A 25747-nucleotide genomic window follows, 5' to 3' on the forward strand; every position below is an offset into this window, starting at 1 on the left:
TGAATCAGTCAACATTCCCCTATGACCTGGCTCACTAAACTGTTTTTTTTAATGGTTACACCAAAATATTGATGCAAATATTGCATTTGCTTTTTCTGTTCTGCCCCAGGTAATGGCGAATAATGATTTGCAGTAGACCACATTTACCAAGTTAAATAATAATAAAAAGTAAAAAAAAAAAAGATGGTGGGGGGGGGGGCTTCCCATCCTTGATCTTAAATTAATCACTTATGGATGCATGGGTGTTCTGAAAAAGGGAAAGGACAGTATCCCAGCAGAAACATTTTAAATGGTCTAGTGTTAGAGGACCACTAAATAACAGGCTGTTCTTTAAGTATGGGCTGAGATGTCTGTATTGATATGTTTACTGAGGTACAACACTGATTAGAAATGACCAAATACTGACCCATCCTGAGTTGTATCAAAGCAACTAAAGTGCAAATTCCATAGCATAGGTGTCATTAACATATATGTAGAATAATACACAAGAGGACGCAACAATATTATACAGACTGAAAACAAAGAGGAGACACACTAGACCTCAGTGAACTGAAATGTGATGTTATGAATATATGTTGTAACAAAAACAAATGAACTAAAAATAGACTAGGAAGAAGGTAGGTGAAAAGCAGAAGACATCTGTGTACAAATATGTAGATGTGAGATCATGCTGTGAGTAGAGGGGCAGAAATGGCAGATAAACTTTAGAAGGGGCGATATGACATAAATGACATGGTCTGAGGGAAGGCATTTGCACCGGCTTTGTTTTACTAGGTAAGCTTTAAACTGAGGACTGAATTTGTAGCTGGTGGAGACCTCATTTAATGTGGATTAGAGTACCCTGCCAGAGTTTTGGGGCTAGAACAGAGAAATGGGTGTTGGCATAGTGAAGCTTTGTTTTGGGTGTTTCTAGTCCTGGCCCCGAATAGGAGTGGCTTCTGCAGGTATAGAAGTGGAGTGAGATAAATTTTGCATGGTACATGCTTTCTTTCTCCTTTCTTTGCATGGCAGGCAGCTATTAATTATCTGTGTCCTCCTTTGTTTAACTTCTAATGACGTGAAGGTAGAATACTTGAATTCTGACTCGTCCTCGTAGCTTTGAATTTAGTGGAAGCTTGATAATCTGTTTACTAATGGTAATTATAGTATTTTGTGCCTTGATTCCTTTGTTCCTTATAAAATTCAAATATGAAATTTTATGTTTATGTAAACATGCACACACATGCGTTGTATTTTTATTACACAGAATTATCTGCTAACAAAATAGTAGTACCACCAGCATATTTGAAATATTTGTGGTTGTGTGACTTTTCTGAACTTAGTCTTACAGAAGTTGTATATTTTGTTAAGGTTGTCCGCATTACAAATCAGTTTTCCTGTGGTGTTATCAGAAATCTCTGTTAAGATGTATTAAGCTATGTAGTTTTCCATTGGGAACCTCTGGTTAAAAGTTCTGTTTGCTGTTGAGGTACAAAGTTTCCTTTGCTTATAAAAGTTTTAGTATATCATATCACTGCTTTAAAAATGTTACTGTTTTTGAAAAATTGTTTTACGGCAATTTGTTTGAAGTTGTTTATTTTAATTTCATTTAGAATTACCAACACTAGAGTTCAGTTGGTATTCATTTTCTGTGCCCTAAAGGCTTTTACTTGCTTACGATAGGAACATTTCATTAGACTTTGCTAGACATTTACTACAAGTTAAATGTAACACAGGTTTACAGAGAGTAAGTAGCTTTCTCCAGTGACAAGATCAGGACTTTTAAGATGTTTGGTAATCTATGATAAAGAACATTGTTATAATATTCGTAGAAATTGTTTAGGAATGTTTTTTTTTCTTTTTTGTATGGCTGTTTAAAGTTAAATATAATATGTAGCTCTGATTGCTTTGCTTGACCATCTCAGCATGCTCAGTTGCTCGTAACATTTCATACATGAACTTCACTGTTGTTTTTGTTTTACTGGTGGTGGTGATTTACGGAGTGCCAGTGCTTCCGTTTGTACACCTCGGATGGGAAGGAGGAAGGACGTCAGTATAATGGCATGTAACATAACTTAGTCAACATGCAGATGCTGACTTGTTATACCTTTTACCTTTTTCAGTGAGGTTTAGCCACCTAGCTTCAGGAGTACAGTGATTTGAGACTGAATAACATACTTTTAAAGGAGTGAAAACTTGCTCAGTATGGTTGTGGAAGCTGAGAAAATGGTCATTATGATGTCCAACATGTATTTGGATTTCTGCTTTATAGTGGTCATGTTTGTGTCTAGTATTATGATGGCCTTGTTATTCCCTAACGTGCAGTGAGTCAAATAATATGATTGCCGATTTTGATATATGGCAAAGAAGTTAATTGTCTGTAAAATTGTTGCATATTGAAGTGGAATATATTTGGAAAGTACCCTCAATCAGTATTAAAGTAGGAGTTGAGTGGTGTCATAGTTTGCTGTCTGTGTACAGTACCAAGGGGTCTGGTGGGACTGCTGTGCTAATGCCATTGATAAAATACAGTATACTTAAATGCTTTAATATTGCAGCCATTGTTTTGTACATTCAAATTTTGTAAAATGCAGGTACTGTTTTATTTCTCCTTTACTCTTTGCTTCACTTTTAATGTTTATTTTGCTGTTGTAAAAATTTCTGAAGTTTTATTTTACTCTTGTAAAAACTTAATTTCATATGATTTTTTTTCTTAATGGAGTGATTCTCACCAGGCCTCCACTCAGAAAGGGCATCATGCCCAGTCAGGCTTTCCCAATAAACAAATGCCAATAAGTAAATAAATAGATAAAAACAGAGAACACTACAAGGCCAAGTTTCTTTTTTTATCTTTTTTCTTAATATTGTTGTTGCTGTGTTCATGTCATCCAAGAAGGGAAGATGCCAGTGTGGGAGGCAGAGTCTTCATAAACACCATCACAACCAATTTCTTTTTTTGACTAGGTGCTTCCCAAGACCATACACAGTGCTCTGTCTGTCAAGCATTGTCCCCACCACCCTCCATAGTCACTTATCTCTTCTCTCCATATACTTTGAGAACCAGAATCTTAAATTGTTGGCTCAGTGCTATGGTGAAATCCTGCTGTCCTGAGGGCCAAACGTCTTCCAAGAAGGCAGCTAAAAAGTCTAGGCTTGATCTGGTTACTTTCCCACCTCCACTGGAGTCTCTCTAGAAGATAGTGAAAGTGTGTCTGGTGCTTGTATTGGATTCTACTGCAGCAACCTCATTTGAGTCCAGCATGGATCCGAGTTCTTGCATGTCCTCTAAGGCTTTTCAAAGGACTACAGCTGATTATTTCTAAAGGGCCATGGGGTATTTCTCAAATCTTAGTCCAGTAAAATATTCCTACTATGACCATTGAATCAAGGGATTGAGCCACTGAGGCTCATCAGGGTGGACATCCTGCTTAAGAAATAGCAGAAGACCACATGTATTACCTCACTGCTAAAGATCCCCAACATGAATGGCAGGATTTTACTTAAGGCTTGTTTAATGTTTTGCTGGCCATGAATTCTTCTCAAGGGGTGTCAGTCCCTGCTCCTCCCTGGTCATCCACGCCTGTTAAGAGGACAAGGGAACCAGGTTCCTCAGATGAAGACCTAGATTCTGGGATGGAATCCCTTGCATACTCCTCTCATATTCCTTCATCTCTAGACTATAGCTCAGAAGAAGAGGATTCTTTGACTCCAGGTTCCCCTTGGAAGAATTATCCTTTGGGATTACTTTTGCTCGTATGATGGAGTACTTAAAAGTGGGATTGCTTTCTGGTCTCTGACATCCAAAAGGGATACTATGAGCCTCACCAAACAGAGTCTTCTAAGCCATCTGCAGTTCCTCCTGCATTGGCAGCACTTTTGGACACCTTGTCTGCTGTCTAGCTCCTGATTCCCAACCCCTGGCCCCCAAGCAACCTGCTAGGTTTGACAAAGTATCTGAGGACTGCAAATTTTTGTTTGTATCCCTCTGCTGAGCCTTCTGTGGTTTCAGTCTCATCTGGTAATCCTTCTAAACTTTTGCCATCTTCTAAAGTACTTCCTTCTGATAAGCATAGTAGAGCTATGAAAAGGTTGGCTAAAAAAGTATATACTGCTGCCACCTTGTCTTTTTAGGCTATTACCAAAACCCACATGACCAGGTATGTCTTGGCTGTCCTTTCTCTGGTAGCTAAGGTTGTGTCTGATCTGCCTGATTCTGTGGGGAAAGCTTCAGCTCTTTCCCTACTTAGGTCCACTTCTCAGGTCACTTGGCACTCCATAAAATAGTTACGATGCTGCTGATGCCTCTTCTAGGGCTGCTTCTGTGATGAGACATTATTTTTGCTTCATCTTTTTAATTTCTCAAAGTGTTTTGAGTTTCTGATACCATAGGTTCATAGGTAGGTACTGGGCTATCGGCCCTAGGGCCTATACAAGCCCAGCAAAAAAAGGTACCCTGGCTTTTGCCACCCAAGAAAATTATTTTCCTGTGCCACTGTCGAGCAGAGCCACAGAAGTGATCCCCGGGGTGAATTTCCTATTTCCCATCCAGTCATCAAGATTTTTCTTGAAGAGTGCTAATGAGGAGCTTTGTTTGATATAGATAGGTAGTTTATTCCAGAGTATGGGAAGTCTCTGGGGCAGGAATCTATCCCTCCGGCATGTTCTGTTTATTGTGGTAACAAGGTTTAGGTCCCTAGAGCGTGTAGCTTGGAGGGATTGGGATTTCTTTAAGTGGAGCATGTCCAACAGCTCTGGGTTTGACATAGCTTTGTATGTTAGGCAGAGATCACCTCTGAGTAGGTGATATGTGACAGAGTAAAGCTGGAGTTTTTTGAGACGGTGTGCATAGGGCATCTGTTTGAGCCCGGCAATCCTCTTTGTAAGGTATTTCTGTGGCCTTTTCAGTTGTTGTAGATGTCTTGTGAGGTACATACCAAAAGGGGCATTGTACTCTATAATGGGTCTAATGAGTGATGAGTAGCAGGGAACAGTGACCTCTTTTTTTTCTGGATGAGAAACCTTTTGTAATGAGATGTGCCACACAGAAGGATTTCCTGACTACTGTGGTGATGTGATTATCAAAGGGAGTGACTACTGTCCACCTGTGTCCCAAGGTCTCTTATCACACTTTCGGTGTTACATATACTACCGCCTATGTTGTAGTTCATGGGTACAGAGTTTTTACCAAAGGGGATGACAATGCACTTTTTGGCATTGAGCTTGAGGCCATGGCTTTGACTCCAGGCATCTGTCTCAGTGAGGCCCTTTTGTAGGATGTCCACATCGTTAGGAGTTTCGATTATGGCTCCTAGTTTGCAGTCATCTGCGAACTTCGTTAGCCAAAGACCTTTTCTGTTAGCCTGTACTTCAGAGTAGTAGATACCAAACAGGAGAGGACCCAGGACCGAACCCTGTGGTACCCCACTTGTCACTGGTCTGAAGTCGGATTTGGAGTCTGCTTCTTTCACAGTGTGGGTTCTGTCAGTGAGCCAGTTGACAACCCATCTTGTGACATAGGGATTTATACCTAGTTTAGTGTGTTTATCTATAACTGCAGAGTGGGGGATGGTGTTGAAAGCCTTGGCAAGATCTAGATAGTCTGTGTGAACCACCTTACCCTTGTCTACGACTTTGATGACTGCTTCAAAGAAGTCTATCAGGTTTAGGAGACATGATCTGCCATTTACAAACCTGAACTTCGTGGGGTCCAGAGTTTGGAGATTACCAATGTCTTTGTTTATAAGTTTCATGATGATACGTTCCATGGCCTTGCAGACCAGGCTCATCAGGCTAATGGGGAGGTAGTTCCCAGGGTCCGTGATGGCTCCCCCCTTGTGGAGTGGGATAACCGTCGCTGTGCGCCATTCAGCAGGCACAAAGCCTGAGGTGAGGCTATGATTGAACATGGTACTTAGGTGGGGTGCCAGTTCATTCTATAGTTCATGTAGAATGCAGCCTGGGATGTTGTGTGGTCCCATGGATGCTATGTTCTTGGCTTTGGAGAGTGTGGTTTTTACCTGTGCAGTCGTGATTACAGGAACTTTGCATTCTTCCTGTATAGAGATGGGCTCTTTAGGGGGTGAAAGGGGGGTAAAGTTAGCACTGAACCTATCTGCCAGGATGTTGGAAATATCAGTTGGGTCTGTAGACCATGATAGGAATGGATCCCATTCCTAAGTCAGAGTAGGATTGAAGTTCATTTGATTAGTATAGTTTCAATCTTTGATGTTAGCCAGAAGTGCTCTTTGCAGTACCCGCAGTGTCCCAGTAATGACTTTTCCTGTAATTCATATGGAGTTACATGTATCGGTAACTTTTCTAAGTATGACTGTAAATTCTTTTTTTAAGACCCATCACTCCTACTACCATTGGAACTGTCAGGATATCCTTCTTTCACATTGCTGTCATTACTGCCTGCAAATCCTGGTATTTTATGAATGTGTGTCTCTGTACCTAAGACACTATAGTCACTAGGTGTAGCAGTTTCAATGATCAGTGCTACTTTTGTCTTCTTTTCATGGACTACTATATCTGGGTTTTTTTCGCATCTATTTTGTGAACTGTTGGTAATGGATGATCCCATCCCCATCCCTTTTACTGGCTCATATTTGCAGTGCTTCATCTTCGGGGCGTGCCTGATGATATTAAAGACAAACTTTTAGATGCTCCTCTGGATAATAAAAAGCTTTTTGGGACAGCTTCTGTTGACCTGTTCAAGTCCCACCCGGATAAGGGTAAAGCCATGCAAGAACCCAAGCATATTTTTGTCTCCCTGTCTCCAAATTTCAGAGGAATTACCCTTTTAAATCTGCCTTTGATTGAAGACAGACTTGTATATCTCAGCAGCCTTCATTTCAAGACAAGCCTGTTTGTGTTTATTTTGCCTCCTCTTCCCCTCAGCAAAGTCCCCTTGTCTGTCTGTCTTTCTCTGCCTCTCTCAAGTCAGTAACAGATCACTTCAGACTCCTGGGTGCTGTCTATCATTTGTCAAGGGTATTTCATGATATGGAAATCCCCCACCCCCTCAGGCATTCTGCAGCCTCCTTCAGACCAATTACCTCTTTGCCATAGGTTTTGCTATCCCTTTTTGATCAGAGCACCATTCAACCTGTTCCACTTGCCCAAGTAGGAAGAGGTTTTTATTCCAAGATGTTTTTGGTTCACCGGATGGAGGGGTCTTGAAGGCCAATTCTGGACCTCTGTCTCCTCAACACTTTTGTCAAAGTCCCTTCTTTCAGGATGTTGTCTCTTCAGACTTTGTTTCCTCTTCTCCTTGACTAGGTCTTGGACTTCAAGGATGCCTATCTTTACATCCCTCTTTATCCTCTGTTCAGGCAATTTTTGTGTTTCTGTTTTTTCCTCTCATTTTCAGTTCTCTGGTTTGCCCTTTGGTGCTTCAAGGGTATTCAGAAAAATGCCTCACTCCTGTAGCTGCCTTTTGCAGTCTTCAAGTGATACATATATTCCCTTATCTAGACGGTCTGTTTATTCAGGCTCCTTCTCCCAGCAGTCATTTTCAAGATCTTCAGTTTACCACTTGTGTTTTACTAAGTGTGGCATTCACCATCAGTCTCAAGAAGTCAGTGCTTATGCCCTCCCAGGATCATATTTTTCTTGGTTGCAGGATTCAGACCATTCCCATGTTGGTCTCTCTTCTTGCTCCCAAGGTTTTGTCTGACCAGCATTCTTCCAGTCTCTTCTTCCTCTGTCCTCTATCACGGATGGAGAATTTCTCAGAATTCTGGGGTTTATGGCCTCCACCATTCCTATGCTTCCTCTTGCCAGGCTCCATCTTAGAAAACTTCATTGGTACCTCAGACTGGTGTGGATTCAAAGTTGTTAACCCCTGGAATTTCATGTGTTTTTGTTTCCTGTTCTCAAACTTGAGCTTCACTGGTGGATTCAGAAAATTTCTCTCAGTCTGGAACTGCTCTTTCATGCTTCATTTCCTTCCCCAAAACTGTTCATGGAAGTCTCAGATCTGGGGTGGGGTGCTTCTTGTGGCCCTCTGAAAGTTCAGGGTCTCTGGGCTCTTCATCGGAGCCAGAGGTCAGACCATATCAATATGTAAAAGAGATGAGGACTTTGCTTCTGGCTTTACAGGCCTTTCATTCACTTTTTTTCTGTCCCTGGAAAGTCTTCACTGATAGTACCACCATGATCTGGTACATCAGCAAGTGTTTGTGTGTGTGTGTGTGTGTGTGTGGGGGGGGTGAGGTCTTTATCTACTCTGGAGACTAGCTGCTCAGGCCTGGGATCTGGCTATCAGTTATCAGGTGACTCTTCAGGCAGTTTACATTCATTCACAGCACAATCTAGTGGCAGACTCTCTGAGCAGGTCCAGAACACAGGCTCACAGATGGATACTTCACAGATGTGTTTCTGGACATAGTCCATCGGTGGGGTATTCCACAGGTAGATCTTTTTGCCTCCTCTCTTTACAGACAATATCCAGTATTCTTTTTGGTAGTGCCAAGTCCTCTGACTTGGAATTTGGATGCTTTGTCTTTTCTTTAGAAGGGAATGTTTCTGTATGCCTTTCCTCCCCTTCCTCTACTGACAAGAGTTCTGCACAAGATCAAGCAGGACTCTTCCCAAAATCTTGTTGGTGTATCCCTTTTGGCTGAGACAGCACTAGTTTCCCCTTTTTTTCTGGCAAGGGGCAATCACCACAAGTTGCCTCACTGGGTGGATCTTCTCGCACAACACAAAGGATCTCTTATCCATACTCACCTGTTCACTCTTCAAGTGATACTGTGTGGATGTGGGTTTGATCCCTTCTAAACACCTCTTTTCTGAGGACATGCTTCGGGTTCTGCAGGAAGCCAGGAAACCCACTACAAGAAAATTATATATGTCTAAATGGAAAAACTGTTTCTGTTTGGTGCCTCTCTCGCTATCGGGATCCTGTCTCAATAGGGGTCCCTCTGGTGTGATCTACTCCATGCTGGCTTGGTATATTATTCAGTTAAAGCTCACCTGTCCATCATCTCTGCTTGTCTGCCCTTGAACCCTCCTTTGGCTTCTCGGCTTGAGGTCAAGCAGTTTCTTAAAGGCGTCCTTTATATCAGGTCCCTAAGAAAACCTATTTCTCCTTCTTGGGATCTCAATTTTGTTCTTGAAAAATTAACTCTGGCTCTTTTTGAACCTGCTAGTTCAAGTTCCTTGCAACATTTTTTTTTGAAGACACTTCTGCTGTTGGCTCTTACTTCTGCCAAGAGTGTCATGGCTTCAGGGTCTTGTAGACATTCTTCATTGTTTTTAATTTTTCACAGTGACAGGGTGTTTCTTCATTCTAATTCTCCTTTTTATGCCCGAGGTTGATATTTGGATAAAACAAAAGTTATTTACAATGCATTGAACAAGTAGTCTCCTTTAAATACTTAGGCCAGACTCTAGGTCTCACTTTACCAATGTTCTTTGACATCAGATAATCTAAAAGCAAAAATTAACACAGCCCTATATGGCTGTTAAAAAGTCTCTCACTTTCAATACGTAAGAATATTTTGCAGCTACAACTAGAATACATTCTCTCTCTTAGTCCAAGAATTTCGATGACTTGAAATATTATCCAGTAGGATTTACAGTTTTATTCTCCCTCCCCCTGGACAGAACATAACTGCATTGCCTTTAAATCTACACTGGCTTTTACTGCAGAGATGCGACTTTCTCCTGCTGACACTCGTAAAATATCTTCAGCAGTTGCAACCCACTCACACTTGCATCAGACTTTTCAACCTTATATACCCAGTACTAGCTACACTCTGGTTTCATTGGTACAGTAGGACTGCAGGGACTCTCTAATATATAGTCATCCACTGATCGTATGTACCCCCCTTGTGGGCCCAGAATTGTCATCATTGACAAGTACCCACTAATGCTTGTGTTATACTACTTATTTTGCAAGTTTCAAGTTAGTTTTGACGTTGGCACCCCATGGAGTCTTTTAAATATTTCATAGAGAAGTACCTTTCCTTACATTATGTGCTACCTGTTTGTTGTACTTTTTCCAGTAGTGTAAGCGGTCAGCTATATCTCAAGATTTCCTTTTTTTGTACTACCTATGCATTTAAAAGTTGTTGCTTCTGACTGCATTTATTTACCTTAAAAAGTAAGAGAAACATACTCTGTCATGTTTTTTTTGTAGGACTGTGTGTGCTATAGTGGTTATTCTAGTAAATACTATAACCGAGTATCATATAGTCAGGGGCATCTGCCAATGGCATTAACATCACAAAGAGGGGCCAGCAATGTTGCATGTGAAAAAGTTGGAGCTCATTACTGCTGTCCCCTACCCTCATTCCACTCTTAATAGCTGAGGAATCTCTCTCATATCATTGCAGACAGTACAATGATTGAGCCTGGTGAATGCTGTACCAACTTACACTATGTATCTGAGTGACTGACAGATGCATCTTCCTCATTACTCTCTTTGTGAAGCTATAGGGGGCAGGTAGCGCAACCATTCAGGCTAAATATATTGCTGGACACTGTTCTGCAAAACTGGGACAAATGACCGTGTAACAACTCCGTTTTAGTTAAGTTGTAGTGCAGCAAAGCTGGCGGCATGCTGAGACAGCATCCTAATGCTTTGCATGTTATAGAGTGTTATGAATGAGCTAGGCAGCCCCAGCATGCACTTCATAACAGTAGAGAGACTCACAAATCTCTGTCCAAAGTGGTAGTGGGGAAGGGACCTTACCAAGTCTTGATACGCAAAAGTGAGATGTCAGGGGAGGCTGTCTACTGCGGCAGTAGAGGAGAGACCTTACTAAGCTATGATGCTCAAAAATGAAATGTGAGAGGAGGCTGTCCAGTATGGCAGCAGTGGGGGAGGGATCTTATCAAGTCTTGACATTGAAAAGAAATGTGAGAAGAGGCTGTCCAATGTCACAGCAGTGGGGAGGCACCTTATCAAGTCATGACTTTGAAAAATGAGATGTTATAGGAGGGTTTCCAGTGTGTTAGAAGGGGGAAAGGCCATGCCAAGGCTTGGTGTAGCTGCAGTTTGCAAGCTGTAATCATTTTCTTTGTCGGGACAAGTGTATCAAGTAAAGACAAATACTGTGGAAAAAGTCTTCCTGCTGGCTGATGCAGGAGAACCCTAAATGATTAAAAAGAAATGTATGAGTGGCTGGCTGTCTTACATTTGGTATTAGCAAGTAGTTTTGCTGACGTTCCTTTTTGTATGAATTGCCAACTTCAGACTGCATCCCAGTTGCTGTTTTGCAGTTGCTGACTGTCTGCGCCACAGTGTTCATTGCACCATATTGGTTTTTGTGCTTGTCATGCGTTCCTAAGTTGTATTTCCGATTTGGTATATTTGACATGTACTCTCATGCTTTATTTTCATGTTACATCTTGCAAAATTTATTTTTCACAAGTTATTAATATTTTATCTACATTATTCAAAGTTAAGTTATTGGCATGTTTTCTTAGTACACTTAACTGTGATATATCTTATATGTGTATTCTACTGTACCTCTTATATTACCATTATATTGTACATCTTTTATACTAGTCTTGTATGTAAAGCCATGGAAAGAATTGTCGTGGAGATGATCAACAGAGATCTAGTAAACCTCCAGACACTGGACCCAACCCAGGTTGGATTCATCAAGGACAGGTCATGCCTACTCAATTTGGTGGACTTCTTTGAGAAGGTCAGCAAAGCAATGGATGAGGGCAAAACCTTTCACCCTCCCTACCTTGACTTGGCCAAGGCATTTGACACAATACCCCACTTGGCCATTGTTGACAAACTCAAGAGGTTAGGTACAAACCCGTATGTCACCCTGTGGATAGCCAACTGGCTCACAGACAGGACCCATGAAGTTAGAATTAGGGAGTCCACCTCTACAAAGAGGCTAGTCTCAAATGGAGTCCCTCAGAGATTGGTCCTTGGACTGCTTCTTTTTGTCATTTACTTCTCAGAAGTCAAGGCCAATGTCAGTGGTCTCTGGCTGACTAAATTTGCAGATGATTGCAAATTAGGAGCTGTCATTGAATCTCACACTGACACAAATGTCCTACAGGAGGAGCTGACACAGACAAACAACTGGTGCCAGAGCCATGGACTAAAACTAAATGCATAGTAGCATCTTTTGGAAAGTCATCCATCCCTGGTTGACAACACACCACTTAGAGTTGACCTAGTAGCCAGGGACTTAGGGACACACATAGATAGTAATCTAGCCTTTGATCATCACATGTCTACAGTGGTGAGGAAATCATTCTATGTTGCGCAACATATAAACAAAAGTATGGTATCCAAGTCCAAGGAAGTCATTGTTCCACTGTATTCGGCATTCATCAGACCTATCATTGAGTACATTGCCCCTTTTGTTATGTACCTAACCAGATATATCCAGCAATTAGAACATCCACAGAGGTTCCTCACTAAAATTATACAGGGCATAAGTAATATGTCCTGTGCAGACCGCCTCAAGGCCTTATCCCTGTATTCTGTCTCCTACAGGCTTTTGAGGTGAGATCTATGCCTGACATACATGGCATTGTCAGAACTCACTGCAATGGACCTCCTGCACATCCACAAAACAAACAGCACCAGAATTACCCATTCTAAAGACTTAAACCTTGCCTGTGATATAAGTGAGACTTGCTGGAGAGAGAATTATGTATCCGAGAGACTACCCTGTCTATGGAACAGGCTCCGCATCCATGTGAAGCAGAGTTCCTCCCTAACCCATTCAAGTGTAAGTTGGACAATTGGATGGTAAACTGGAAATTCATTCCTGGTTTGGCACCTATGTCTCTAATGGACACAAGTAACCTGTAAATGGTTCGTCTCCCAGGCCCATGCTTACACTTATCAATAGTAGCAGAACTTGTCAGAGATTTTGGATACATGGCTAGGGTTAAAAAGGCCCTTGTGGTCGTTAGCCCAGTAAATACCTATATTGTATTGTAGTTGTTAATGTGAGTTTTTACCTTGTTTATTCAACTGTGACTGTGTCTGTTCTATTGTTATGTCCTTGTTGATATGGAGCTTTTCTCCATGGGCATCCACTGAAAATGGGCTAACTTCAGCCCAATGTTGACCATCTCGGTAAACAAATGCAAATAACTAAGATTTGTATTGAAAACTGCAAATATTTATTTTCTTTTTGCTGGCCATAGGCTGTTTGACACTAGTGGTTTAGACTTATGCCAGAAAGTAAAACTGATGACATAGAGCGAGCTGCTTGTGCAAATTCTGTGGCTCTCATTAGCATGTCAAAGAATGTCAGTAAAGACTTGCATCAGGAAAAAGAAGTTGTATACAAACAACTCATCTCTACTTGATTTCAAGTCATGGCTGAATTGTTTATTTTCTATTTTTTTTTACTATTTATTTCTTATTAGAAATGGATAGATTTAATGTTGCGTAGCTCAACTCACCAAACTGAGATTTTCTTCTCCGAGACCAAAGAAGCTTCTCGCCAGCTCTGTTACAGACATGCAAAGAAATCTTTGTAACTTCATATATAGGACACCATAAAAATGATGTATTAAGTATATGCATACATATACAGCAGATATGTGTGTATTTGCAGATGATGAGACTGAGAGCAGGATTCGTTGTTTGTATCAGGTGATTTTCATTTACTTTTCTTGCATTTTTCAGGCCATGTTGATGAGTCGTGATGGGCAGTACTTGCTCACTGGAGGGGATGCTGGAGTGGTGATTGTTTGGCAAGTATGGGACCTCAAGCAGCTTTTTACATATCCAGGCTGTGATGCTGGAATCCGCTCTATGGCCATGTCACATGACCAAAGGTAAGAGGTTTCTGTTTCCACTGGAATATTAACATTTGTATTTCTTTTACATACATGTATGCCTTGACTAATTTTATTTGTTCAAAACCAAGAAACGAGGAACTGATACCGAGAGGACCACCATTTATTGGTAAAAAGTCAGCAGTCAAGCTCTTTCATCTCACTCACAAGACTTCTTCAGAACTGCTTAAAACATTCAGAAAATACATTTAAATACTGTTGCCACGCCTACCATGTGTTACATACAACCAATAGAATATTCAAACCAGTTACCTACAAACAACCTTAAAAAAAACTTAAAAAACAAATAGTAAAGATTGATAAGGGAAAAGCTTTAAAAATTTATTAGAAGGGAACTCTAAAGGTAGAATTGAGATTAGGCCCAAGGATATGTTCTAATGTAACCATTGCAATCAATGCCAGCACATATTGGTTTGTGAAAATTTTAAGATCGGTAATAGGAAATTTTCTGTCAAGAAGCATTTCAGTTGTGAATCTAGGGATGTGGTTTATGGAGCATTGTGTCAGTGTTGTGATGCATTCTGTATAGGCAAAACTTCACGTCATTTGAAGGACAGAATATACGAACATATGAATGACTTGAGTAAAGCCAAACTGTACTGTGTAGACACATTTTGAAATCACCAGACCACAAGTTTAAGTTTGTGGTATTGGATGATATTGTGAAAAATCCTAGGGGATTTTTTACAGATGAGCATCTGAACAAAAGGGATTTCATTTGGATTTTGAGGATTAATGCCCTGCAATGCCCTGGGTTAAGTGACTCATGTTCACTAACTTCAATTTTAAAGTTAAAAAGTTTGGAAGGTTAATGTTTTAACTGTGGAAGTTTAGCTTAGTCATGTTTTAAGTGATGAACATTTGTATGATCATGTTTCATCACAGGTATTCTTATTAATCTGTGATGGCAGAACGCTGATAGCGTTATTTACTGACTTTCAGGGCCATGACATTCCTATAGTTCATATTATATATAGTAATATCAGGCTAATAAGGTCTTCACAGTATGTATGGGTTTGTATTGTCGTAATTTTTGCAATGGTTGTATTCATTTTTTGCTTTGTATAATGTACACTCCAACTGTTATATGTAGCAGCATATAACAATATACATGCCCATTTAGATTGTAATGAGTAATTTCAAATTAAGTGTCATAGTTTGTGTATTGCTTTTCAAGGCGTATGCAATGAATTATGAAATTGGAATACTAATGGTTTAGGCTTTTAATATACATTAACTTTTAACCTAGATTAAGAGTTTTGTGATTCACAGTCATGTTGTTTTGAATCTTATAATTTAATTTTGTTTATTTGATCATATTTAAATATGAGATTTTTATATATTTCCTGTATATTGTTTTGTTTTGTTTGGTAGTTCATGTATTATATTATAGTTATGATGTGTATTTAGTATATATACTTATATACAGTAGTCATGAAGTATCAGTTTTTAAACATAACAGTTTCTTTTTTATAGTTGACGCATTTAGAATTACTATCAGTACTCGAGTGTCATCGGAATTGCTATGTTCCATGAGAATGAATACATGTTTTCTCCTATGATTGAAGTCGTTTTGAATGAAGTGCCGCCATTTAAGATTCATTATATAGATTAGAATGTTGGCACTAGGACCAGGGAAGACTACCTACTAACTTCCTGAGATACTCCATTGGGGCTCTAAGTACATGTGATACTATTTGCATACAGAAGGAGGGGTTAATTCTAAAGCGAACGTCACAGTATTGATGTTTGTATATGTATGTATTTTTGAATATAACTGTGGGTTAAGAGCTTGTTTTCTCTATCAAGCTGCTTGCGATCATGGTGCAGTTTCAGTATAGATGGTTTTATTCAAGCTATACGCATATGTTGTTTAAATGTACCGATGCTACTGATATTATATTAAGAGGCGAGCGGTAATACTTATAAGCACTAGTATTTTTTCTAGTGGTTTTAATAGGTACCTGTTTGCTTGAATGATGCTTATAAGATCCATGCATTACTGGAGTCTGCAAGTTTTGCTGTTTTTAAAATGTAAAGTGTTTAGTATTATATGATTCTCAGTGGACTAAAAAGGAAATGCAATGAGTTTCATTTTAACCTGAACTAATTTCCATTGATCATGATTACTAATTAGTTCAGGTGATAATGAGCTATAGAATTAATGAGCCCGCCAAAATGTTGGGTATATATATTTGGTAAATTGTATTGAGTTAATATATCTGATGAAGCATAGCTAGACTATGTGTTCAAATAAATGATTTTTTACATTTTTACTGTGACTACTTTTGGATTTTATCGTGGGCAACATTGGACTTTATTCGCATTGATGATATTGTTCGTGGTGACTGTTCTCATCTTTCAGCATTCACATTCTTATTAATCTTGTCAATCTTTACTATTTGTTTTTTTTTTTTTTAAGGTTGTTTATAGGTAGGTACAGTGAATATAAAAGGTATACACACCCCTGTTAAAATGCCAGGTTTTTGTGATATAAAAAATGAGACCACAATAAATAATTTTAAAACTTTTTCCAAAAAGAAATCTGTTAGGGGAAAAAAAATAAAAAGCATACAGTATGCTGGTTGCATAAGTGTGCACACCCTTAAACCAATACTTTGTTGTGTGTGCACACTCTCAAACTAATACTTTGTTGAAGCACCTTTTGGTTTAATTACAGCATTTAGTCTTCTTGGGTAGGAGTCTATCAGCATGGCACATCGTGACTTGGCAATATTTGCCCACTCTTCCTTGCAAAAGTGTTCCAAATCTGTCAGATTGCGAGGGCATCTCTTGTGCACAGCCCTCTTCAGGTCACCCCACAGATTTTCTATTGGATTTAGGTCTTGGCTGTGGCTGGGCCATTCCAAAACTTTAATTTTCTATTGGTGAAGGCAATCTTTTGTTGTTTTGGATGTATGCTTGGGGTCATTGTCATGCTGAAAAGTAAAATTCCTCTTCATCTTTAGCTTTTTAGCAGACACCTGAAGGTTTTGGGCCAAAAGTGACTGGTATTTGGAACTGTTCATAATTCCCTCCACCTTGACTAATGTCCCAGTTCCAGCTGAAAGAAAGCAACCCCAAAGCATGATACTGCCACCACCATGCTTCACCGTGGGGATGGTATTCTTTTGGTGATGCAAAGTGTTGTTTTTGCACCAAACATACCTTTTGGAATTGTGGCCATAGAGTTCAACCTTGGTCTCATCAGACCATAACACATTTTCCCACATGCTTTTGGGAGATTTGATGTATGTTTTCTGCAAATTTTAGCTGGGCCTGGATGTTTTTCTGTGTAAGAAAAGGCTTCCGTCTTGCAACCCTACCCCATAGTCCAGACATATGGAGAATACGGGAGATTGTTGTCACATGTAGCACACAACCAGTACTTGCCAGAAATTCCTGCATTTCTGAAATTCATGTCTGAAGAAGCAATGCTTCCATTGTGAAGGTGCTTACATCCTTCATTAAATCTGTTATTGAGAAGCTTTTGAAGAGTCTGGTTTCTACTGCCTTGTTTCCACATGAGTTTTTTGGAGTTTTGTGCTTGTCTAGTAATTAATGATCACATTCATTGTCACTAAATATTGTATCGTGCCATCCCAGAGAATTATAGGTCTGAAGCTGATCACAGATTCGGTCTAAGACATTGAGAGGACTTCTGCCATGGTCACTCTCTCTCTCCATTTCTTGTAACCTGTCTGGGAAAACTTTATTGGTTCAAAGTCAGCTTGTTCTCATGCTGTCATCATTAGTGACTGTTTCTGCTGGCTGGCATCACTTGAGATTAGTTGAAGTCATCTTTGAGTAGGTCAAATAATCATTGGTTTAACACTTTAGGAAAGCATGTCTGAATTTCTCTTCCATGTTGAGAGAGGCTAGAGTTGTGGATGTATCCAGCCAACCGTATAGAGGGCCTTCTTTCTTTTAGTGTTTCCAGCTAGTAACCACATGGGCCTTCCTTCTAAAGTGGTGAGCCTGTTTGCCGAAACTTTGAAACAGAGAATGTGGTCACATTCTGAAAGGGGTCTTTCATATAAATGCCTTAGAGTTTCAAGTGCTTCTCAAAACTCTCTGGATTTTCTCCTCATCTTAAAAAGAGGAACTGTGTTTATCTAAGCAATGCAACAATTATATTCAAAATTGCGGGGCAGGAGTCTACACAGAAATGGGCAGAGATACACAACTTTTTTCTTATAGTTAACCATCTTCTGGGTGCAAAGAACTCCTTTGGTTGATATTCTAATTTAGTTCTGGTTTGAAGCAACATACAGTGAGCAATCCTGATCTGAATGCTGGAACAGAATTTGCATGACTGGAGCAGCCCCAGAGCTAGACATCTTAAAAAGAGACAATAATGCAAAGCTGATGAGGTTTTTGTCACTTCAGTAAGGCCTTGTTGTTTTTTTTAAGTTTTTTTTTTTTTTAAGTTTTTTTTCTTTTTTTATTAGACACCTTATTCCTATTATCTAGATGGTGTTTCATTTAGAATTTCAACTAATTACTTCTTATTCAGGGTATACTCACTGCTCAGGATGGCAGGCCCGTATCGATCCTGATCGCCACTTCTGGCTGGTAAGGTGTTAGTTTCCCAGCACTCCAGCAGCTATCCCTATTGGCAGTTTATCCCCTTCCAATCATCTGAAACCTTCTAATCTCTTCATTAGAACCTCACATCTCTGGGCTACATTCCCTGGACCTGAACTACCGTAATTCTTAACCAGGGGTTTGAAATCCCCAGCCCTTGGACCACGATCAGCCCACAGAGCTTTTATCGACTGAATTGTTTAATTACATTTAAAAAAAAGTCTGGTTTAATTACATTTGAAAAAAATGTCTGGTTTATTATGGCAACCATCCTGCCAAATTTTTGTGTTTGATTTATAGTGCTGCCTTCACTTTATATGCGCATCTGTATATTTCTGCGTTTCCTATAGGAGTGTTTTTACTAATATTATTTTAATGGTTTTGTGCTTTTGTCGGACATATCCCCATGTCCCCTCCAACATTTCACTTGTTCTGCTACAGACCAGAGTGACTTCATGTGTTATCAGACATTTTATTTATTGTTACAGTTGTTTTCCCCTGTGAAGAAAAAATTAAAGTATAATACAGATTACCATTTGTTTCACAGGCTAGTTTTGTGAAAATTGGAGTACATACTTTTTTCTGAAGTGCATATTTTGTTCATAGTGTAGTTTAAAAATAGAGTGAGAGCAGTTTAGTATTATGTACAAATGTATGCTTTCTTCCACTGTACTGTTGAACTATTTGCCTCACAATGTTTTTGCTTTCTGCTGTCATATGCACAGTTGTATATGTTGCACGAGGGATAGTTTAGAAATGTGAAAGAGACTCCATTGTGAAACTCCAGTGTCTCACTCACCAGGCTGAGTAAGGAGAGAATCAGTCATTTGCCTATCAGGGGTCAGGATCCACTACGTCACACACACAGGTTGTTGAACCACAAGTACCAGCAGGGTGTAAATGACTTGCAGTGTACCTCCTGAACTATACGAAGAGAGACATGATGGAACTGTTAAACTGTGCATGTCCCAGGCTGATATGAGCCTAGCATTGAGCAGCATTCTGTCTTCTTCAAGGATGATGCCACAGTATAAAGAGAAGATAATTGGCTTTAATAATTGGCTCAGATTTCGGGGTTCTTCAAAGGAGGTACGGTATTTTGTAGCCTGGGAGGATATGAGTTGCAGACCACTCTGCTTTGCCAGGGATGGTCACCATCTTGTTCCTTCTGGGCTTTCGAATATTGCTTAAAACCACATCCATCCCCCATAGTGCATTTTTTAGGCATTTCCAACCTGTTAAACCTTGCAGCTTAGCAAAACCAGCCCAAGAAAATCTGAAAGTGCCAGAAGTCTAAACAAAAAACTCAACTCCCTGTAAGTGCTCCCCACCTTGGAGAATATAGACATCTGTACAGTTACTGAGATGCGTTATAGAGCCATAGAAAGTACCCTAGCAGTGTAGGGTTATAATGCCTTCCACACATTTAGACTAGTTAATGCACAGTAAGGAAGAAAAGGTAGAAGCATCTCAATTTATCAAAAACAAACACACCTCAAAATTCATCAAACAGTATGATGCACTTGAGTTTCTCCACATCCAAATTACCATGGGCAAAGTTCCATACCAGATCCCTGCAAACTATAGATCTGATGTTGTCTCTTCCTCAATATATGGGTCTATGGATCAGTCTTCAGATCTGACTTTGGCCCCTTCCCTTACCCATAATCCCCTACTGTACAAAACTTTACCTTTGCTCTCATTTGCTGCTCATTCAAATAGGCACGGTCCCCTTTTTTCAGGCTTACCTCAGCTAAGTGATTAACTTTCATACATATAAACAACTTTGCTGACTAGCTTTTGCTTATTGACATTTCTTTTATTGCTGTAGTTTATCCTTACCTGTTACCAAATGCATGGTGGTAGTCACAGCTGTTCTCAGAATGCAAGGGCTCTGAGTGTTCCCATACCTAGAGAACTGGATCCTTTCTGCTCCTAGCAAGAATCTTCTTTTCCATTCCAGGAACACCTTCCTGTGCCTTTGTTCTCAACTGAGTATCACAATGAACCGAGACAAGTCCAAGTTTCTTCCAGAAACTAGATATGACATGTCAGATTGCGAGACTTCCAGAGAACAGGTTGACCACAAGATACAGTCAAGATTTACTTTTTCTTTTTTTGCCAGAAGCCACCAGTGAAACTGATTTTTCAGCTATTATGATGTGTCACTGCCTCGGTTAGCTTGGTTCCAATAGCCAGATACCACATGAGGGCTCTCCAGTGGGCACTTTCAGTACAGTGGTCTATCAGACATCAACCTGTGAGTTTTCGAATACACCTAGAAGACATTTGCAGGACACATGTACAGTGGTGAATTGAATCCCGTAAAAGTCTCCCAGGGCCACCCATTTGTCCCTCCTTCTCCCAAGGCCACTGTGAGCATGGACGCTTCCAAGCTGGGGTGGGGGTGGGGTGCTCTGCATGAGAATGACTGTCAAAAGCATGTGGTCTCCATCTAAGCCCACTCTTCACATCAGTGTTTTGGAGATAAGGGCAGTCCTCCTAGCATTGCATACCTTTTTGGATGCCCTACCCCTAGGGTGATAACCACCATCCAGATGTATGACATATCTGTAGTCGTTTACATCAACAAGAGGGGTTGGGGGTGGGACACGGTCCTATCTATTATGTCAAGAAGTGATGAGTGTGTGGCAATGGGCGATATCTTTCATATGCTTTCTGATAGAAATGTACATCCCAGGGAAATCCACTATTCTGACATGCAGATTGAGTAGATCTATCCTTTTACTGCCCTTCTCATCCTAAAATTTTTGCAGAAAGCGTTGGAGAGAAAGATGACAGTCATCCTCATTGCTCCTTTCTGGCCTCGACAGGTGTGGTTTTCATTCCTCTAGCCTCATTTGGTACAACCCCCTTGGATACTGGATTCCAATCCAGATGATCTCTCTCACCTGTATAGAATGCTTCACCCAGACATTCAAGACCCAAGGTTAAATGCTTGGTTTCGCTGCTTCCATTGATGGCTAGTCAGTCCAGGGTTTCTTCTGCAGCGATCCACATTCTTACATCATCACAAAGACCATCTGCCAGGAAGGTTCACAAAAGTAAGTGGAAAAGGTTTTCTATTTGAACCTGTCAGTGGAATCATGACCCTTTTAAAGCTCCTCTTTGAACTGTTTTAGACTTCCTGATTTCCCTTTTTCATAACAAGGCCAGTTACTGTACTGTAAAAGTCTGACTAGCTGCCATTTCAGATTTCCATATTGGAGAAAATCAGTCATCTCTCTTATATTATTCATGACTTTCTTAAGAGGCATTTTCCTTCGTATGCCACCTCCCCTTTAAGAAGCTCAATCCTCCTTGGGATATTATTATGATGCTTTAAACTATTGCTAAACATCCCTTTGAGCCTGTAGCCAAGGTAGACATCAAATTTCTGGCCTGGAAAAACTTTGTTTCTGATGGCAATCACCCCAGTCTAGAGTATCAGATCTACAGGCTGTGTCTTACAAACTCCTATACCTTGTTTTTCGCAAGGATAGGTTATCTTTGTGGACAAACCCATCTTTCATTCCTAATGTAGCTAGTGAGACTTAACTAACTCAATCTGTTAGTTTGCTGGTTGTGTTCATAAATTTTGCCAGCAAAGGGAGGTACAAGCTGCACTCTCATCCTCAGCTTCATTTTGATTACCATTGTACCAAGAACATTACAAAGTCTGATCAACTGTTTAGTTCTAAAAGGCCATGCTGGGGCAAGGAGTCTCTAAATGGTTATCTGTCTCTTATCTAATTTGTATACAAGGAAAAGGGCCTTAACCTGCGCAAACCCATTAAAGCTTATTCATCTTCGTCTGTGTCTGCTTCTTCCGCCTTTTTCTCAAGGGCCTCTATTGATGATATTTATGCTGCTAATGCTCATACTTTCATTTCTCATTATAAATTTGATTTGCTCTCTAGAGGTAGGGCTGCCTTTAGTTCAGCCATCCTCTGGCATATCCTTCCATGATACCACCCCAAGAATTCATTAGCTGGGGACTCTGTCCTGTATGTTGAGGAATGGATAGAAGAGACAACATCAGATACAAAAGTTATGTTCTTGCTATAATGATAGTTCTGTGTTGTCTGCTTCCATCCTTCCACAACTTCCTGCCCTCTTCCCCCTTCCATCATTTTTGTATTTACTTTTATTGGTTTCTGGTACGACAGTATGAACTGTGTCTTTCTTATATTCACATGCTGTTCGAGCTCCAGCGCAGGACATAAGCAGGGTATTGCATTTAAGGTGTCTGTTTTTTTATGTAGAGGATCTTCTGTGCTATGGGTTTACAGGCAAACTCGATCTGAGGTAATGTTAGGGACCGGTGGGGATTATGGGTAAGGAGAGGAATCTAAGCTTGGAAGATGCAGCCAAGAATGGATCTGAAGGCCCATATGTTGCGGAAGGATGGAAGCAGACAGCACAAATCTATCATTAGTAAGCACATACTTTTCATGTCCTCCTCTATGACTCAGGATACCCATAGCTCTTACTCAAATGTACAGGAAACCCTCCTTGTTCAACCTGATACTATATTCATGGGTGACTTTAACTAGTGGGAGTCATACATGACCACAAACATTCAGACCCAGGGATTCCTAGATTTTATTAAAGCAAACGCCTTTGACCAGATAGTCCATATGCCCCCTAGGGGCACAGACATCCGCAAGTTGGTCCTCTCAAATGTGGGAGAATCAGTTAACCCTCTCCCAGTGTAATGTCCTCACTGGTTAGGTTGGAACATAATGCTGTTTCCTCCAAAATAATAATAAAATCCAAGACCCCAGCACATTGTGGTACTTTTAGGAGTCTTTCTAAGGCAAACCTGCTATTATTAAGTCTGACACTGGCAAAATTACAAGCCCCCCCTCCCCAAACCCTGAGAACATATTGGTCTGTGTGAAATTATTCATGTACATCCTGCAGTATAATGTTAATAGCTGCATTGAGACAGCTGTATCTACCCAGAAAAAGCACATGGCAAACTGAAAAACAAGCTACCCTGGTGAAATCCCAGGATCAATAGATTGTACAACAAAGGAAAGAAAATCATAGCAAAAATTAGGAAGAGCAATGCCCAGCAAAGAAAACCTCACTCAGTCTAAACGAGTAAAAACTTATGGAGGACTAATAACGTCTACCAGAGCTAAGTTTGAGGTAAAAATAGCCTCCTAGGCCAAGGACACTCACAAGGCTTTCTTCAGCTATGTCCACAACCTCAAAGGTAATGCACAGCAATGTGCTAAGCTTATTGTAAATGGAGCCAGCTATACTGAGCGGGAAAATGTAGCAAATCTACTTGGCAACAAGTTTAGCTCCAGTTTTAGTACCCTGTCCCCTCAGTCATAACTCCCCCAACTATCACTAGGGAACATGTCTTCTGTGCACTCTCAAAGTCAAGAACACTGCATCAGTGAGTCCCAGTAATATCCCTGGAAGTCTCCTTAACATCATAAAGCACAATCTATTAGGACCACTAGAATCAATATTTAACAATAGCCTCCAGCCAGGCTTTGTGTCAAGTAAATGGAGGACTGTAACTATAATACTTCTGTACAAGGCAGGCCATATACAGACCCAGGTAACTACAGACTGATAAGGCTAACTAGTTTCATATGCAAGGGGAAGGAAAGAATTATCATGGAAATAAACAATGACATAGGAAACCTTCAGTCACTGGATCCAGCCCAGTGTGGTCTTGTCATGGGCAGGTCATGCTTATTCAATCTGATGGATTTCTTTATGAAGGTTACCAAAGCAATGGATGAGGGAAAACCAGTGCATACTGCCTATCTTGACTTTTCAACACAGTGTCCCACTATGGTGGTGTTGACAAACTTACAAAATTAGTTATAAACCCCTATATCACCTTATGGATAGCCAGGTGGTTCTCTGACAGGACCCTAGAAGTTAGGTTAGGGGAGTCTACTTCCACACAGAGGTCAGTTGCTAGTGAAGTCTCTCAGGGCTCTGTGTTGGGTCCACTCCTTTTTGGCATCTACTTTGATGTCAAGGTCAACGTCAAGGGCCTCTGGCTGACCAGGTTTCCTAACGATTGCAAACTAGGTGCAGTCATAGAATCTCATCAAGATACAAATATCATCCAAAACAGACTGACTCAGACAAATAACTGCTGTCAGGGCCACAGTTTGACATTCAGTGCCAAGAAAGACATAATATTATCCTTTGGGAATTTGGCAACTCCTGTAAACTACCTCTTTGATAACACACCCCTAGGAGTAGACCCAATGATCAGGGATTGAGGAACACATGTAGGTAGTAACCTGGTCTTTGACCATCATGTGCCTACTGTAGTAAGAAATCATTCTATGTTGTGCAAATTATAAGCAAGGGTATGGTATCTAGGTCCAGTGAAGTCATTGTTCCTCTGTATTCACCCCTCATTAGACCAGTGATTGAGTACAGTGCCTCCTTCAGTATGTAGCTGATGAGGCACGTGCAAGAGCTGGAACATCCAAACAGGTTCTTCACAAAAAGGGTACAGGGCGTAAACAACATGTCTGTGGATCACCTCAGAACCCTATCCCTGTACGCAGTGTTTTACAGTCTGTTTGGGGGGTGATCTATGCCTGGCATACAAGGCATTCTTGAATCCCACATCAAGTACAGTAAAGAACACAGTAGACATCCCAGCAGATAAGTTCATAAGGCCTGAAGGACTTGTGTTCTTGGTCAGCGATTTACAAGGAACACAATTGTTTTGCTGCAGTATATGATTTTTTTGTCATCCGCAGTTTGTTTCTCACTTTGACTGTTTTTATTACCAGTAAATAACAACCTAGGCTATGTCTCTGTGTACCATTACTTGAAACCAAATTGTTGGGCAACTACCTGTTCTTTAACTACTCTCATACGAATTCTAGAATTACAGTATGGAAAGTTTTCCTAATTTTCTAAATTAAATGTCATTTCTCTCTGAACTCATAACTTCCATTTACACAGTGAAGTTGCACGTGTATCTTCATCGTGGCACTTACTTGGTGCCATACTATGCCGTTATAAAACCTTAGCTCACGCAGCAACAACTTAGCCTGATTACCTCAGTGTCGTGGCTACAGTAGGAGCAGGCACTGGGGAGTTTTAGAGGACTGCTAAAGCAGCGTCTGTACACGTGCATTGTTGTAAGGATGGTGCTTAATAATGATGATAACAGTATGCTTTAGCACCACTCCCGTTTTAAAGTTATTTCCAGTGCTCATATTTACTTTGAGGGTTCCAGTGAGTTAAGTGCTTTGATGCATTTTTCTTGCAGTCACTCCTTACATTTTTGGACTGTATTTTAATAAAAAGCTTTTTTTTTTGTTAAACAAAAAGTCAATATCCAAATAACTTTAGTCTATACCTCAGTGATGTCACCTTG

The 25747-nt window shown here is 40.3% G+C and overlaps 1 protein-coding gene across 1 annotated transcript in view; it reads left to right on the top strand.

Moving 5' to 3' along the window:
• LRBA (LPS responsive beige-like anchor protein) overlaps positions 1-25747 on the top strand; it is a 4045850-nt gene that overhangs the window by 4015274 nt on the left and 4829 nt on the right. Inside the window, exon 55 of the mRNA XM_044063433.1 lies at positions 13607-13758. Coding sequence (XP_043919368.1) covers positions 13607-13758 — 152 coding nt within the window. The remainder of the gene's footprint in view (positions 1-13606; positions 13759-25747) is intronic.

Source organism: Protopterus annectens, chromosome 2.part1 (genome assembly GCF_019279795.1).
Source record: "Protopterus annectens isolate FY-2018-M chromosome 2.part1, PAN1.0, whole genome shotgun sequence".
In the NCBI taxonomy this organism is placed as follows: Eukaryota; Metazoa; Chordata; order Ceratodontiformes; family Protopteridae; genus Protopterus; species Protopterus annectens.